This window comes from Delphinus delphis, chromosome 1 (assembly GCF_949987515.2).
Source record: "Delphinus delphis chromosome 1, mDelDel1.2, whole genome shotgun sequence".
Taxonomy (NCBI): Eukaryota; Metazoa; Chordata; class Mammalia; order Artiodactyla; family Delphinidae; genus Delphinus; species Delphinus delphis.
The window spans coordinates 50,422,517-50,435,359 of NC_082683.1; the positions used below are offsets into that span (position 1 = coordinate 50,422,517).

Below are 12,843 nucleotides of genomic sequence, written 5' to 3' on the forward strand. Positions count from 1 at the left end.
CTTCCGTTGTTGGCAGTCACTCAGCATTAAAAAGAGGATTTAGATTTCCAGTCTTGTGAATGTCAGAGGTAATGTCTTCCTCACTTGGGCTGCTCTCAGCATCCCTGGAGTCCTGTGTTCAATACTCTCTCCTCAACACACGTGATGAGGGAAGGACCCCAAATACTGGCTTATGGAGTTAAGGGAAGAAGGTATACAACCTGGTGTGTGTGTGTATGTGTTGGGGAGGAGAGGATGGCGAATTCTGAAAAATAGGTGGAAAAGAGATTAGATGTGGCTTGCGTATGCTCTTCCCTTTCCTGGAAAGATAATCTCCCTTTACTCACCTGGAAAAATTCCACTCAACATCTCAGGGTGAGCACAAGTGTCTTATCACAGGAAGCTCTCACTGATCTGCTTAAGTGGAGCATTTATACGCTCTGTTTGCCTTCCTCATTCCCAGGAGAAAGCTAACAAAGTGCTTGTCACATACATACAATTATTTATTTTCTTGCTATTATGGGTTGAATTGTATACCTGCTTAAAGACAGGTTGGAGTCCTAACGCCCAGTGCCTCAGAATGTGACTTTATTTGGAACTAGGGATTTTACAGAGGTAATCAATTTTAAGGTAATGACCTTAAAATAAGGTCATTATGGTGGGCTTTCATTTAATATGATGTGTCCTTATAAAAGGGGGAAATTTGGGCACAGAGACTGACATGCTTACAAGGAGAACACCATGTGAAGATAAAGGCAGAGATCTGGGTTATATTTACGTCTATAAGCTGAGGGACACCAAAGATTGCCAGCAAACCACATGAAGCTAGGAAAGAAGCACAAAACAGATTCTCCCTCACAGTCCAAGGAACCAACCCTGCAGACACCTTGATTTTGGACTTCTAGCCTCCAGAACTGGGAGGCAGCACATTTCTGTTGTTTAAGCTACCCAGTTGGTAGTGCTTGGACACAGCAGTTCTAGCGAGCTGATATACTTGCTTACACATCTGTTCCCCCAATTTCCTCCCAGTCTTGACACCCTCCCCAACTTGAGTCCATTCTGGAGGAAAGAAACAAAGCTTTCTTTCTTCTTCTTCCTCTTCCCCTTCCCTCCCCCTCCTCCTTTTCCCTCTACCTCTCCCCCCCTTTTCCTCCTCAGCCCCTTCCTCTTCCCCCTCCTCCTCCTTTGGCTCCAAGGGAGGGTAGAAAAGGGATTAAAAGGATAACAAATTTTAGAAGAACAAATCGGAGCTGTGTGGAGAGGAGAAGATGACAAGTAGTGAGAGCCACATCTCTGAAGGTGTTCAAACACAGGGAGGCTGAAGGAAACTCTGCTAAGGACTGGTTCTATGAGAATGCTGAGAAAGTGCTTTGCTGGTTGGAATCTCCCAGGGATTGGCCTATTGATCAATATTTTGGAATTCTGGTGATATGGAACCTCACGGAACTGTCAGAGATTGTGTGGGAGAGCAGGATGTGTGTTTTGAGCAAGGGCTTAGTATAAGGTGCCAATTGCTCTCCACCAGATAAGTCTTTGTCAGAGCTCAATCTGCCCGTGAATTTGTCTGGAATCCATTCCCAGCAGCACCATCTGCTTGTGATTGTCCTACCATCTGACTGTTTACCCTCTGTCAACCCCCTCCTGTGGGCACTCCCACCACCAGTAAGAGTCCACCCATTGTCCAACCTGGATAAACTGAGTCTGAGGAGAGACCTGGCAGCACAGAGAGGGAGGAGGAGGGAGACCATCCAACACACTGGTGTTCAGGGCCAAGAGCCCACCACGCCTTCACACAGGACCTGGGGAGGGAGCATGTGGCTGAGCCAGAGCCATATTGTGCCCCAGGCAGACTGATGGCTCCACAAGTAATATTGATGCCTTTTGTTTGGAAACTCTTTGTGGAGGCTTCCCATGTCCCAACCAATCACGCTAAATGCTGGGCTTCCCCCAAGCCACTTTGCCTTTTGCACAGCCCCATGGCCAAATGTGCAGGCAGATGAGCGGCCCTGAATGCTAATGAGGGGAATGGCTGGCATTCCAGAGGCACCAGCTCTGGGAACCCCTACCTTTGTTGCTAAGGAGACTTGCAAGCAGAGCTGAAAGGCTCTCACAAAGGGTGGGGGGCGAGGAGGGGGGAGCAGAAAGGCGAGTGTTTATTTTCAGAGCCACACAGTTCTCCAGCCAGCTCCAAGCTGTCCAGTTTCTGATCCCAATTAGAATATAAAATCCCGTTATTGTTTCTCTTAATGATCTCGGGAAATTCCTCTGAAGAGTTAGTGGGCACTTAGCAAACTGTTTGGATGGCGCGATCTGTACAGTTGTGCTTCCGCTTGTGTGAACCGATCACGTCCAGAGTCCTGAAAACACCCTTTATTCCTGTCTCCAGAAGGTGGTGATGAGCTGGGGGTACTGGAAGAGGGCAAAACGTTGCTGGCTTTTCCAAATGTTCATGTGGAGGTGCCATTCCACAAACGTGTTCCAGGTTCCCATTGGATGGTGAATCTGGGCTCTGTGCTGGGGACAAAGACCAGGAAGACCTTGGTCCTGGCTTGGCGTGTCCACTAGACTTGCTGGGGAGTCAGACCACACACACTAATGGGAATTCTGTGGGTTATTTGCTCTGTGACCTGCAGGGCACCGCTGGACTGGAAGTTGTGCACTGGGTTCTGGTCCTGACTTAGTCACTCACTAGCTGTTACTCCTTTGGCAAGTCCATTTACCATCCGAGCCTCAGTGTCTCATCTGTACAATGGGCATAGGAATGCCCACCTGGTTGGGTTATGGTGAGGAGTAAGGACAGGAGAGAGAATGAAGAATAGAAATGTGGAGGACATGGTCTCTGCACTCTAGGACCACACGACCAGTGAGCCAACCGTTGGCTTATAAAGTGTCTGTATCTGGAAAGGGCGCATAATGATTTGGCCCATTGAATGGTGTAAAAGGAAACACTGTGGAGCACATCTCTGTGCCAGTGTCAGGCGATTTGTATACATTATCCCCTTCAATGTGAATGACTCTATGGGGAGGTAGTGGATTGCTCAGGGTCACACATCTGGGAAAGAGTCTGCCCAGGTGGTGAGATCCAGCCTCTGCTATGTCTTCAGTGCTCTTTCCATCTTTAGAGGCTGAGGTTTTTGGAGAGTTGGGGCAGATGCAGTCGACACCAAGTCCCTCCAGGGAATCCTGGAGGTTAACTGGGCCACTGCACACAGACACCCATTTAGAAAGATTCTGCTAGAGAAAGCTGGTAAAGATCATAGACACCAGACTCCCTCTACCCAGTGTTTATTAGAAGTTCACAATGACACAGTCACAGGGAGTATACGAAACAACTCTGATCTGAGAAAAAAAAAAGAGAGAGAAGGGTAACATTGTCCATAAGCAAACCATGCAAAAGCTTTAGCATAGTGGTCACTAAAAAATATTCTGAAGCATAATGACCTCATAGCATTTTGCTGTTTGTGTCCAGTGGTTTGCTTCACAGCCCGGCCTCATTTAACCTCTGCTATCACTTTGTCACCGAGATATCTAAGCTGTTCTCTATGCTTAAGTTGATTTTTTGGTTTTTTTTAATGCTTTACTCAGAGAAAATCTAATGAGTATTTACTTTTACAAGGGCAAGTCTTACAAATACACACCCTCCCACCTACATACCACACACATCCTGGGGTAAAGCAGTGGAGAATTCCAGACCGGAGATGATCTAAGAGCAACTGGCCCTTGGTTCTAGAAAGCAGATGTATCTCAAAATTTGTTTGTGCTGTAGCAGTAGCATTATTGCTCTCTGCCATTTCACACAGACCGTTGTTCAAGCTTCCTGAGGCTCAGCAGCTAAGAGAAGGGACATAAGAAAGGCCCACATCTCTACGATGTGTCTGCATGACATGGCTTTCAGTGTTTATAAAACTCCCCTGAAAAGTACAATTACTCCCGTTTTACAGGTGAAGGAACTGAAGCTCAGGGAGATTTAACATTCGCCAAGGCTGCCACATACTAAGTGCCTGAACTGGATTTTGGTTGGTTTTTTAAATTAATTAATTAGTCTATTCTATTTTATTTTTTTAACATCTCTATTGGAGTATAATTGCTTTACAATGGTGTGTTAGTTTCTGCTTTATAACAAAGTGAATCAGTTATACATATACATATATCCCCATATCTCCTCCCTCTTGTGTCTCCCTCCCACCCTCCCTATCCCACCCCTCTAGGTGGACACAAAGCACTGAGCTGATCTCCCTGTGCTATGAGGCTGCTTCCCACTAGCTATCTATTTTACATTTGGTAGTGTATATATGTCCATGCCACTCTCTCACTTCGTCCTATCTTGCCCTTCCCCCTCCTCATGTCCTCAAGTCCATTCTCTATGTCTGCGTCTTTATTCCTATCCTGCTCCTAAGTTCTTCAGAACCCTTTTTTTTTTAGATTCCATATATGTGTGTTAGCATACAGTATATGTTTTTTTCTTTATGACTTACTTCACTCTGTATGACAGTCTCTAGGTCCATCCACCTCAGTACAAATAACTCAATTTCATTTCTTTTTATGGCTGAGTAATATTCCATTCTATATATGTGCCACATCTTCTTTATCCATTCATCTGTCGATGGACACTTAGGTTGCTTCCATGTCCTGGCTATTGTAAATAGAGCTGCAGCGTATCCCTCCAGCCAATTATCCATAGGCACAACCCAGCAGCTTTCTTCTGCTTCACTTCTCTGTGCCTCTGTTTCCTCATCTGTAAGGAGCTGTGAAAGCTGCCACATCGAGTTGTCAGAGTTGGATGAAACAGAATACGTCAAGTTCCTGACACACAGTAGTTGCCCAATGCATATTACATTGTCTGATCTAATATTCTAATTTCCCTCATTTGGTACTTTGGTAGCATGAGAAAGCCATGTTTTTCTGCTTACTTCTCTGTTCTAAAAGGCAGCTAGGAAGGCCAAGGGCTCTAGAGTGTTAGAGGGGCATTTTTCTGGGCAACTTAAGGATTATAAAAACTAGAGCAGGAGAGACTAGAAGGCCCTCAGAGATCATTTATGTTGGTGGATCCAAATTATTTTGTTCTTAAGCTTTAATTTATAAGATTTTAGGAGATACCCCACTATGTAAAATGTATTAAAGGGGATGCTCAGAGACCCTTCTGTTTGCTTTTTCCCTTGACCTGACTCCTTCATCCTGTCTTCCATGCACAGAGGTTGGAAAATCAGGATCCAGGTCATTCAGCATTAATGATGGTACTGGGAATACTTCTGTCTCTGAAGTCCTGGGCTTCCTTCAATGAGCTCATACTGCCTGAGTGGTGTGATGTGAATGTAAGTATGTATGTTGTGGCCAGGGTGGTGCAAATTGCAGGGGGGTGGATGTTAAGACTAGAAGAACTGTGGGAACTGGTGGAAAGTTTTACTTGGTTTTCCTGCCAGAGGAAGCAAAGAAGATGTTACCTATTTCCACAATCCTTTGTTCCAGGAGTCCCTCCTCAAAAGTTGTATTCAATACTCTGGGAAAATATCCTTGGAGACAGTGTAACATCATCTAGTTTTGTACTAGAGAAAATATTGAACTTGTTCAGAAAACTTCACTTGAAATTCTGCTTCTGCTGCTTAGTATTAAGATAATATATTGTTAATACTTTTATTTTTCTTACAATGTGGAAATCCTAGAATAGTGACGAGAGGAAAGGCTGACTTACTCATCCAAAAAAGATATATTTAGGTCTATTATTTCACAGGCATTTTTGGGAGTTGACAACATCTAGCATGTTTTTTACTATATGGAATTGCAGGGTTTGCAAAAAAACAGTTTGATCAGCAATACTGAAAAAAAAATCATTGAATATTCATCACCAGCTTTATAAGAATAGAAGGGGATTTTAAGAAATTGGGTTTTTGCCACCTCAGAAGAGAAAACCTGGTTTCCTTGTATCACTTTGAGCTGCTTATGAGTGAGCATCATAGCCAGAAACCAAGTCCAAGCTCAAAGTGTTGACAATAGCTGCATCAGCCTCAACTCTGACAGCGCCTCCACCACTGCACTCGGGCTGAGGAGAAACATGTGTCCGGGTAAAAAGGGAGACAAAAGGAACATCTGTTCTCACAATATGGGCTTGTTATCATAGCTCCTTTAAGTACTGAAGCGCTGGCTCCAAGAGCATATTTTCTCCAGCATGGAATCTCCGCAAGGCTTGGTCAATTTTCCGAGGGCTCAGGGACAGGTTGTAAATGAGATTGTAGTTGTGAATGAGGCATCTGGCTCGTTCATTCTCCAGAACTCCTGCCATTGGGTGGGGTGGGTGGGAGATTTTTGAAAGAGTATTTTTTTTAGAGTATTTTTAAAAGAAAAAACAAGAAAGAGGAAAATTCATTAGCTTGAATGACTTCTGAGCAAGAATTAAACGCTAATATTTTGAAATTTTAAGCTTCTTAAAAACCAAGTGACACCCTTAAAAGATATTTACAATCCTGGCTATGCATAATAGATGTTGAGAGGAATCTGAGGGTGATTTTGGGGAGGAGATGGGGTCCAATATAATCCATAGGTAGACTCTAAAGCGATTTTAGCTTGTTCTTCGTAGCCATAAAACTTTAACAGACCAAGTTTTGAAAATGTTGGGGTGCCGGCTAAAAGCAATTCCTAATTGCTCTAGTTTATGTTTATCTTACTGAAATAGCCAAACATGTTCCTAGACATGCAGGATTTAAACAGCTCATTTTTATGCATTTCTGGAAATATATTTACTGTGACTCCCTCCAGCTTGCTGTGTGATCACAGATAAATCACCTAACTTCTTGTGGCTTAGAGTCTAGATCTGTATAATAGAGATGGTGGTGCTTATCACAGGACATACTCTGGTACCCACATGTTATATGTACCAATACCAATGTGTTGTCCATGCTAAGGGTAAGTAGATTTTGATAACTGCAGAGAGGAGTTTAAGGGTAGAACACAACAACAGCAAAGGTCAGTGACTCATTCATAAGCTCTTAATTGTGAGCTTATATATGTCAGATACTGTGCTTGGGAATAGAGAGGATTTTGAGAAGTGGTCTGTTACCTTAGGAAGATCACCAACCAGTTGAGGTGATAAGAGATGCAGAAAATTAACTAGAGTGCAACAACAATAACAATAACGACTGATACTCATATATAACATTTACCATGTTTCAGGCACCCCTCCAAACAATTTACCAATATTAACTCACTTAACACAACAACCCATTTTACAGAGAGAGAAACTGAGGCATAGAGATGGACAGTCATTTGCCCAAGGTTGTTCTAGTCCATGCATTTAACCACCATACTGTATTATAGAATGAGGGGAAAGAGATTGTTTCAAGCAGGGCTCAGATTGTTTTCTAAATATTTTCCATGAATTGTAAAGATCTACGCTACAGGTGTCAAGCTTTTAAATATCTTTTATAGGGGTGAGATACGTCCCTTGCATGTGGCTCTTCTAGTCTCCTGTACTTGTGCAGACTATAATAATGATTGCGAAATTCTTTCTCAAAGAATCCAGAAGGAGTGGTCCCTGGTCATTTTGCAGAAAGCCATGACCAGTCTATTAGATTTGGGCTATAGTGGATACCTGTCATCTCTGTTTGAGCTCTGTTTGGATTTAAACGTGCAAGGACAGTTGAGCATGATGCTCCTCTCTGAACTGCTCTCTAATGAGTGTTTTTAACAGTGGACTACAGACAGCTGGGGTCCTAATGTGATTTATTCCATTCAGTTCTATTCAGTTCAGTCCTGTCCTGTCCCTTCCCAAGCCAACCCATCCCATCCCATCCCATCCCATCCCATCCCATCCCATCTCATTCCATACCATCCTATCCCATCTCACCCCATCCCGTCCTATCCAATCCACTGTTTTTTAATTGTCTGTTCTATTCAGGTTTATTTACTGTCTCTTTCTCCTATTAGAATGTTGGTCCTTTCCTCTGCAGAAATATCTTCCTTTGAGTTGGTCAATTGCATCTTTACAATTTTCTGGATTGGGTGGAGGCTCTTGACCTGGTCTAGGTTGGATCCTTCAAGACATTTCCTCATATTCCACCTCTGGAAATATAAGTCATGGACTTTGGAGTAAGTGTCTGACTGAGGAAGTTACTTTAATTTTCGAGCCTCAGTTTCCTTGACTCTAAAATAGGGATAATCAAATTGTTTGAAAATTAATAAAATAGTAAGTGCTTAGCACAATACCCAGAACTATTAAGCACTCATTAATGTAGGTATTTTTATAGGATAGTTATAATGGTTATATCATCAATATTACTTAAAATACACAAGAAAATATTTTAATTAGAAGACATTATTTATATATATAATTTAGTTTATATTTTAATTAAAAATTAGAATTAATATTAAAAAATGCATATAAGAATTACCACTGGTGTATGGGGGCGCCTTTTCTTCTAAGTTTTACCGTTGGTAGAGGATTCGCGCATCAGACAAAAGTCCATTGACTGAAATTTATCTCTGTCTAATTTGCTGTCATTAGGGGATGCCCAAGACAGCTGCATAAAATAACCTTACAATCCATCTTAGTGTTGGGAAGCTTGTCCTTGTCCCACCAGAACCAGAATGAAATAAGAACCTCTTTACTCTCCACTTCATGTTCAGTTTACAAAGAACTTTTAAATCTCATTGGATCCTTTCTCAAATCTGGGAGGTATGTTTTATTATTATCAGTCCTATTTTATAGACAAGGAAACAGGCTTGGCGAATATAAGTGACTCAGCAAGTGACTCCAGACTTGGTGGAGTCTGGACTTGAATCTGGTTAAAAACACACAAAGAAACAAACCAACAAACAGAATCTCATGAACTTTCTGGTGTGTCATGGGAGATTGGTGTAGCGGGAAGTCCAATAGAACTGGGTTAGAATTATGCCTCAACTTCCCACCTGCTCATATTTTATCACTTTGAGTGTGGCTTTCTCCTCTGTAAATAAGGACATTAATCCCTTCAGCATGTGGTTGATGTGAGGAGTTAGTGATGCAGCGTATGTTAAGTCCAGACCCGTGTCCTTGAGGGCTCTCATTGCACTATGCCTCCTTGAACTCTAAAATATTTTCTGTCTAGCCTTCAGTTCACTGGGAAAATTCCCAATTACCAGTCACTCAAATATTTATCCCAACCACCCATCTTTCTTTAGAAAGCATGACCAGTTATTCATAGTCATTCCTTATTTCTTTCTCTTCAAGGATATTTTCTTGACAACCCCCATTAAAGAATAAGCTCAGAGTAGGTTCCCAGAAATGCTAATTTGATGATGGATGTTCTGCCTTCACCCTGGATGAGGAACGCCCTGGCCTACATATTTCCTTGCACATAATAAAGAGCACTGATTCATCATTGGGCAGAATAGGGATGATCTGCTCAGTGTCTAGAGGAGGGCCATGGTGGTCTGCTAAATACTGTGGCTAATAAACCAACAAGATGACCTCAGTTAATCCTCTTTCCTCATTAAAGATAGTTATAGATGTTTCCAGATTTGGCTGACACATTCCTTGGCTATTGAGGAACTAATGAATTTCATAGAAACAGAGAAAACAGGCATAAATAGTGAAAAGGCCATGAGAAAGTCATTTCAAATCTGCCAGAATCTGCCCCAAAGTCAACAAAACTCCATTTTTCCCCAGAGCAGTTCAGAAGTATGAGAAAGGTCCCAGTCTTTGGGAGTCTCTTAGTAACTAAATTTATGATCCATCATCCATCATCAAAACTCAGCATTTGTTTCTTTGGAAACGTCTTTTCTCTCTACCTGATTTTTGGTTTTGTTTTGTTTTTGTTTGTAACCCCATCAACACTCTCACAGTCTTGATATGTATACACAGACTCATGAAATAAAGGTTATTTCAGTAAACTTTTGATCTCCTTTTTTCCCAGTATCTTCCCTAAATGACCCATTTCAGCTTTCCCTGTGTTCTCCTCTGGTTGAACCTTTGGTGGACACTGTGTAGAGAATGAAGCCTCATTCCAGCCTTCAGGATTCACAATAGGGTCTCAACTTCACTATTCAATCCAACGTGACAGTCAGTCCTGTCTTTCTCACTCTCTTCCCCATCATACTCATTCTTACCTTCTAACCTTTGCAGAAGATGGTTTCACACTCAGAATGCCCTACCCAGCTATTCAAAGTCTACCTCTCCTCTGGGCTCAGCTCAAGTTCTCTCTTCCAAGAAGTCCTCTCTGAGTACTCACTGAGCTTTTTTCATCTCTTCTGTCTTTTCTTTGGACTCTTTAAGTCTAGTTTGTGTCTTTAATTATAATACTTTATTCTGTCTTTAAAATTTTTTTTACTGGCTTTGAACTATTGGCAGCCTCTGTGTCTTACCTAAAAGTTCCTTGAGGCCAGAGACCATGTCTCATCCTTTCCGGTTTCCCTCCTGGTCCAGCCTCTAGCACAGGGCTGGGCTCATAACAAATGTTTAATAAATGAGTTTCTAATTCATCTAGATGAATTTTTTACCTAAAATTTTCATTTCCCCCTCTCTTTGGGATAGTTATTAGAAGTCCTTGGGTATTATATGGTATTCATACTTCATGTGGTCTAGAATTAACTTGCATTGGAAATTCAAAGCAAAATGAAACAAAAACATACAGAGAATGAAAAGGCATTAGTGCTGTTATATGATTACTTCTAGAAAGTACTAATGTGTACACTAACTTTTTTATTGAGATGTAATTGATATATCACATTGTGTAAGTTTAAGATATACAATGTGATGATTTGATACACATATATATTATGAAATGTTTACTGTAATAAGGTTAGTTAACAAATCCTTTACCTCCCATAATTACCATTTTTTTGTTGTTGTTATGGTGAGTACATTAAAGCTCTACTCATAATAACTTTCAAGTACACAACACAATATTGTTAATGAGAGTCACCATGTTGTACGTTAAATCCTTGGAATTTCTTATAACTGAAAGTTTCTACCCTTTGACCAACCTTTCCACATATTTCCTGGCAACCACCATTTCTATGTGTTCCATATTTTTAGACTCCACATATAATGCTAAGTCTTCATGAACAACAGTATGTAGTTAAGTACAACAATTTCAGTGCATGTGTTTTTGTATGTGCTGCCTCTTTTCCATTTCACAGGTCTCTGACCTAATTCTGAATTTCATTATCTCACTTAAGCATTACAATAACATCCTTTATCCTTTTTATAATTTAAATTTCTCCTTCATTCTTCACATAGCCATCAAGGACCTTTCTGAAATACAACTTCATCATACCACTCTCCTGCTTAGAAACACAATGTGCTCACTATCTTTGAATTAAATCCAAGTTGTTTGGTCGGTCATCTAAGACCGTCCTAGATCTGATCCTATCCTAAGTTTTCACCTTTTTCATTTAATACTCTTCTTAATAGCCCTTGTATTCTATTCAAACCAAATTCCTTGTATTGAGCTTCATACATAATGCTTTGCTTGGCTAACTTGCATGTTTGCCAGGAAGGGCCCTCTATTTCAGTCCTTTGTATACAAACTGCACTTTCCCTTAATGATCAATTTCACACTAACATAACCTTATCACCTGACTAGGAATGAATTCTCCTTTGTCTGAATGCCCACATAGCACCCTCTAATGGCATTTATCACCTTCTATTTTGGGTTTAGTTATTTATGTACATTCATTTATTTGTTTCCTAAAAAAAAGGTTGAACAGAACTGTGCAAGGTACTCAGAATAAAAAAGTATCTTAGTACTTAGGTAGTACTAAGTCCCAAATAGAAGAATACAATATATCAAATATGATAATGGGTGTTAAAGAACTGTAAGAGGCCAGATAAAGGTTGGCCTTAATCTGTCTGGGGAAATCATGGGAGTCTCAGAGGAGTAGAGCTTGAGTTCTGACATAAAAGGTGTTTAGGTATTAATTAGCCAGGTGGACAGTGTGGGGAGTTGGCAGGGACAGAGGAGAGGCAGACAGCTCAGGTAGAGGGCGTAGGGTTAGAAAAGGCACACCCATGGGCTTCTCTGGTGGCACAGTGGTTAAGAATCCACCTGCCAATGCAGGGGACATGGGTTCGAGCCCTTGTCTGGGAAGATCCCACATGCCGCGGAGCAGCTAAGCCTGTGCATTACAACTACTGAGCCTGTGTGCCACAACTACCGAAGCCCATGCACCTGGAGCCCGTGCTCCACAACAAGAGAAGCCACAGTAATGAGAAGCCTGTGCACCGCAACGAAGAGTATCCCCTGCTTGCCACAACTAGAGAAAGCCCATGGCAGCAACGAAGACCCAATGCAGCCAAAAATAAATAAATAAATTTTTTTTTGAAAAAGAAAAGGCACAGCCACAGTAGAAAGCAAGGCACAGTTGAGGAAGGCAAGTTATTCATTATGATGGGGTAAGATATGCTGAGAGAATTACAATAGAAGGAGAAGATACTGGTCAGGTGGATAGAGACCAACTTTTGCCTTGCTAAACAGTTTAGAGTTCAGCCTGTTAGCAGGCATGCTGATGATTTCAATCAGGGGAATTACAAGGTTGGATTGTAGGTTAGACTCAGAGAAACTGTAAGCAACCTGGTGGGGGATTCATGTCTGATTCATCTTTGTGTTTCCTGATTGTGCTCAGCATAGTGCCAGGCACCTGGTTTATGTACAAATTGTATTTGTTAAGAAGTGAAAGAAAGGGATGTGTCCACTCTTAGACTGCAACACAAATGGAAAGGTGTGTGACTGCTTCCATGTCCTGGCTATTGTAAATAGTGCTGCAATGAACATCGGGGTGTATGCATCCTTTCAAACTATGGTTTTCTTTGGATATATGTCCAGGAGTGGGATTGCAAGATCATATGGTAGCTCTATTTTTAATTTTTTAAGGAACCTCCATACTGTTTTCCAT

General features: G+C 41.5%; 1 protein-coding gene across 1 annotated transcript in view; it reads right to left on the reverse strand.

Annotated features, from left to right (window-relative positions):
• Positions 1-6,088: 6,088 nt before the first annotated feature.
• The window catches only part of C1H1orf87 (chromosome 1 C1orf87 homolog), a 116,128-nt gene continuing 109,373 nt past the window's right edge, over positions 6,089-12,843 (reverse strand). The window contains 1 exon segment of the mRNA XM_060005556.1: positions 6,089-6,249. Coding sequence (XP_059861539.1) covers positions 6,089-6,249 — 161 coding nt within the window.